General features: G+C 45.5%; 1 protein-coding gene across 3 annotated transcripts; it reads right to left on the minus strand.

Moving 5' to 3' along the window:
• Positions 1-3,917: 3,917 nt before the first annotated feature.
• GREM1 (gremlin 1, DAN family BMP antagonist) lies at positions 3,918-4,508 on the minus strand. 3 transcript variants are annotated; one of them, XM_004380596.1, is made up of 2 exons: positions 4,479-4,505; positions 3,951-4,268 (listed from the first exon to the last, which is right to left on the minus strand). In XM_004380596.1, exons 1-2 carry the CDS (start codon positions 4,503-4,505, stop codon positions 3,951-3,953), a joined length of 345 nt encoding a protein of 114 aa, XP_004380653.1. The 3 variants fall into 3 exon arrangements, with proteins under 3 accessions (XP_004380651.1, XP_004380653.1, XP_004380652.1); XM_004380595.1 differs by having other exon boundaries at positions 4,392-4,505; XM_004380594.2 differs by having other exon boundaries at positions 3,918-4,508.
• Between the last annotated feature and the right edge of the window lie 209 nt (positions 4,509-4,717).

Below are 4,717 nucleotides of genomic sequence, written 5' to 3' on the forward strand. Positions count from 1 at the left end.
TTCACTTTGTAAAATACATAGACCCCACACGCATGACAAAGGAGTCCCTGGGTGGTACAAAAGGTGAAGCATTCAACTACTAACCAGAAGGTTGGCGGTTTGAACCCACCCAGAGGCACCTCAGGAGAAACGCCTGGCAATCTGCTTCCAAAGGGTCACATCCATGGAAACTCGATGGAGCATGGTTCTACTCTGCAATGCATGGGCTCACCACGAGTTGGAACGGATTCGGTGGTAACTGGGTTGGTTTGTGTTTCCCATGACAAATGAATCCCTGCTCCTTCCCTACCCTGTAAACACTACCAGTTAAAAACAAAGAAACCAAGGACCACGGAAACAAAGAGAAGAGTTTGATTTATTGGTTGCTCTTTGGGAAAGATTATTTAGAACACTATTGAGGTGAAAAGTAAATTCTAGATACAGATGCATAAAACTTTAAACCCAATTAGCTTTTTTTTTAATAGCAAATCCTCTCTAAACTTCATACAGAGCAATCAAAGTCTATATAATCCTTTGTTGTTTTTAAATGATTAAAGCATACATAATACATAACGCAGTTGATATTAAATATCTTGGGGGGATGACAAATCAATAGAGCTACTTCACTCTTCAGCATTAACTGGTCGTTTATAAATGTTCTGTACATACCCTTTCCATTTTAAATTTTCTCCTTAAAAGGACTTTACTTGTGAACCATTTGTCATCATCTGCTCTTTGTCTATACACACAAGTCTTCCAAAATAACATCTAAAGTTTTTCTTAATATTTCTTCAGGAATGTTCATTTTTAAGGAACATTCCATTAAAAAAATAAAAACTCAGGCCTTGACTCTGTAACACATATTCCGATATGTCAGGATTTACTGTTTCCCTGACCTGAAACCCCATGTTAAAAGCCTCTAACAACATACAAGGTGCCAGCTTCTTTGCCCAACTCAGAGGAAGTTACATAAAAGAAGAAAAATAAAATGCTTGAAATCACAGTGACCAAAAGCTTTGAATTAATAATTACATTAAATAACCATAACTTTTTGTTTAACTATTCACATTCCACACAGTGGAAATTATCCTTTCCTCCAGATTTTCCACTTACGTTTTTCAACTTTGAAGAGAGACAAGAACATAGAAACAACTCACAGGCTTTACTACATACAAGATGTGTGTTTTTCTCTTTTAACGCCAAAGTCAAAGTGTACATCATAAAACTCATATTTGGTGTTTGGCATTATTTGACTAGGAAAGACTGAGATCACAAATATCTTTCCATTAAAAAAAAAAAAGAAATTCAACTCTAATAATGAAAAAAATACATCATAACCTCATTCGGTGACTCCAATACGTAACAGATATGGCATTTTCAATAATGTTGGAGGGCATACCATAGGGCTAGTCTTAATACAGACACAGTAAGAAAAGCAGACATTCCTCTGGGCTTTAGGGTAGTTACGCCACTGATGATCTCAGTCAAGTTAATTTTGAGGAAATTCTCTGTACTTGAGCCGAATTTGACTTACATGCAAGACTGTGGTACAAGCTACTAAAGGAAGATTTCTGCCGCCAACAAAAGCCATCTCTTTTTAACAAAATTGCATGCCTGTGGCAGAGTTAAAACAACAAGAGAAATTTAGTGTTTGCGGGTGCTGAATGTCATTGGTCCTTTCTGGTGTGGTTTTACATTTTCAGCTCCTTCCCCTTCCTCTCCCCCACCCTCAAAATTCTGGCTTAGCATTTGTGTGCTTAATTAGATCCATTCTGTGCTTTATTGTTGGCGGATGTGGATGACACAGATTTAGGCAAGTGACAGAGGCACACAGTGTAGACAAAAAGCACAGACTAGGCGTCCGCACACATCTGCCTGGTGCAGAATCCTCAGTAGTGAGTTTAAAAGGTTCAAAATCAGATCCAACATTTTGGGTGTTTGAGATAACTTCGGCCTCAAAGTATGGTTCCTGTTTAGCTGTTTAGATAGGAAAGCACTGGACCAAAATAAAAACAGCTTCTTTGGTTTCAACGGTTCTCTGAATGCTGGAACCACGATGGGCAACTGAATCCCAAGTCTGTGGTGTTTGGTTTCCATATTACACATGACTCGTATAGTGAGGTGAGAAGCTACGAGGCAAAAAGAGTATTTCAGGAATTTACATATAAAACAGATTAGAACAGAACAGGCTAGCCAACTCCCAACTGCCGTAAGGTGGCCGCAGCCTTCACTTGGTCATTAGACACAGCCTAAGTAGGCATTGAGAGCAGCCCGAGTTTAATCAGGGGACAGCGCCTATCAGTAGGGTACCGAATAGTTACAATTACGTGGATCCCACCAGCAGCAGCGGACAGTTAATCTACCCAAATGATCTGCTTTAAGAAGGTCTCCATATCCCTCACCCCATCTCCTAGGTATTAAGATCTAACTACTCCTGTTTCGTTCTGTTGTACGTAGGGTCGCTATGAGTCAGAACTGACTTGACAGCAACGACTTCTTAGCCAGAGTCTCTGGGTGGTGCAAATGCTTAATCACCTCAGCTGCTAACTAAAAGGTCGGAGGTCCCAGTCCACCCAGAGGGGCTTCGGGAAAAAGGCCTGGAGATCTACTTTTGAAAAAATAAGCCATTGAAAACCCTATGGAGCACAGTTCTACTCTGACACACATGGGGTGAGTGGAAGTGAACTTGACTGCAAATGGTTTACAGGAGTAGTTATTCCCTTACTCCTCTATTTCCTTCCTGTCCTCTTCTCTCTGGCTAAATCTCCACTTAAAACAAGACTGGAAATATAACGGGGCAGGCCTTGAACTCCATCATCTTAGATGGGTTCTTTTATAGCAGCTACACTCCCAAGAGGCAGAACCTTTTAGAATACAGGGTCACGGCTCTCAGAAGCATTATGCAGAATAATGAAGTGCAGAGGAGGGATATTAGGACCTTCTGCCTAAGCGGTTTTTGTCTTTTGCCTGTGTAGGGGGTTCTGAGCTACATCTCCTGCCCACCCGAGGGGCAAAGCAGGAGGGGCTGTTCTGGTTTGGCTTGCTCCTCAGTTCTAAAAATAGGACTGGTCAATACTTATGTCTTGAGTTTGGTGCTGGGTCACAGCTAGTTTTAGCAGATTACAATGTCGGCCAAAGTTAATGATTTTTGGCTAGTCTCATTTCTCTTGTGTTCACTTGAGTTCTGTTAAAACCAGGAAAAAGAGGACACTCCCATTAAAGCACAGGTCTCACTGTGTTCCGGGTTTGCCTGCTAAGCCTCTGCCCATTTCCCTACTGAGTTTTGCAAGGCCCAACCTGACCTCACTCTCAATCCCTTCCTTTCTCACTCCTCGATCCTTCTCATCCTTCTCGACCAGCCTCCCCAGGGCCTGGAGGATCTTCACAAAATGGAAAACATTCCCATCCACAGTCAGGTCAATTAACTTAGAGACTGCGGCAGACGTGGAATTACACTAACGTGGTCACTGAGAACCTAAAAGGGGAAGACAGCGGAAGGGAGGAGAGGGGCGGAAGCAAGCACAGGTAGAAACACTCTTCCAAGTCTACTGCGGCACTGAAACAGGTGTCTCGCGCCCAGAGCAGCCTCTTCCATTAATGCTCACTTGGAAGGGAGACACTGGTCTCCAGGAGGGCACATGGCAGACAAAGGCAGAACCAGACCACAGCCCTGCCCCTTTGCATGGGCCTCGGGGCAATGCGGGTTCTGTACCATCCCCAGCTGAAGCTGATACGTTTACCTAATAGGACATGCCCTCTAGCAGAGGCTGTGTTTCCTCTGGTGTCTCTGAACACCCACGGGCACCCACACACACGCGTGCACACAAACTACAGACGAGCAGGCTTCTGCAAAGAGGCAGCTGGTGGGTCTTCATGCCCTTAGGTTTAAGCCAAGTAAGAATCAGATTGTTGTAGGTCTGGTTATGAGCCCGCCCGGGGCTGCATCCCCAGGACAGGCTGGGTGTGCTGGCTTAATCCAAATCGATGGATATACAACGACATTGCTTCACACGTGTGACCCTCTTCTTCTTGGTGGGTGGCTGCAGTTCAGGGCAGTTGAGCGTGACCATCATGGTGGTGAATTTCTTGGGCTTGCAGAAGGAGCAGGACTGGAAGGAGCCTTCCTCCTTCCGGATGTGCCGCGGGATGTAGAAGGAGTTGCACTGGCCGTAGCAGAAGCGGTTGATGATGGTGCGGCTGTTACAGCCTTCCTCGTGGATGGTCTGCTTCAGCGGCTGCGTCTTGCACCAGTCTCGCTTCAGGTATTTGCGCTCGGTCACATGCAGGGCCTCCTGGCTGGACTCCAGCACCTCCTCCCCGGGCATGGCGGTGCCCCGGCCCTGGCCCCGCCCGCGGTTCCTGGATCCCGGCTGCGGGGGTGACTGAGTCTGCTCCGAGTCATTGTGTTGCGCCTTGTCTGGAGGGGGGATGGCCCCTTGGGACCCTTTCTTTTTCCCTTCGGCAGCCGGCAGCAGGGTCCCCAAGAGGAGAAGCAGAGCTCCCACAGTGTAGGCGGTTCGGCTCATGCTAAAGGAGGGAAGCACAGGCGGGGAGACAGGAAAAACGGAAAAGTTAACTCTTTACAAAAGGAATAATAGCTCCTAACATTTTTATCAAACCAAAAAGCAGCTGCCTTTGAGTTGATTCCGACTCAGGGCGACCCCATATGTGTCAGAGTAGACCGGTGCTCCATGAAGTCTTCAATGGCTAATTTTTCGGAAGTAGATCACCAGACCTT

Source organism: Trichechus manatus, unplaced genomic scaffold (assembly GCF_000243295.1).
Source record: "Trichechus manatus latirostris isolate Lorelei unplaced genomic scaffold, TriManLat1.0 scaffold00076, whole genome shotgun sequence".
Lineage (NCBI taxonomy): Eukaryota > Metazoa > Chordata > Mammalia > Sirenia > Trichechidae > Trichechus > Trichechus manatus.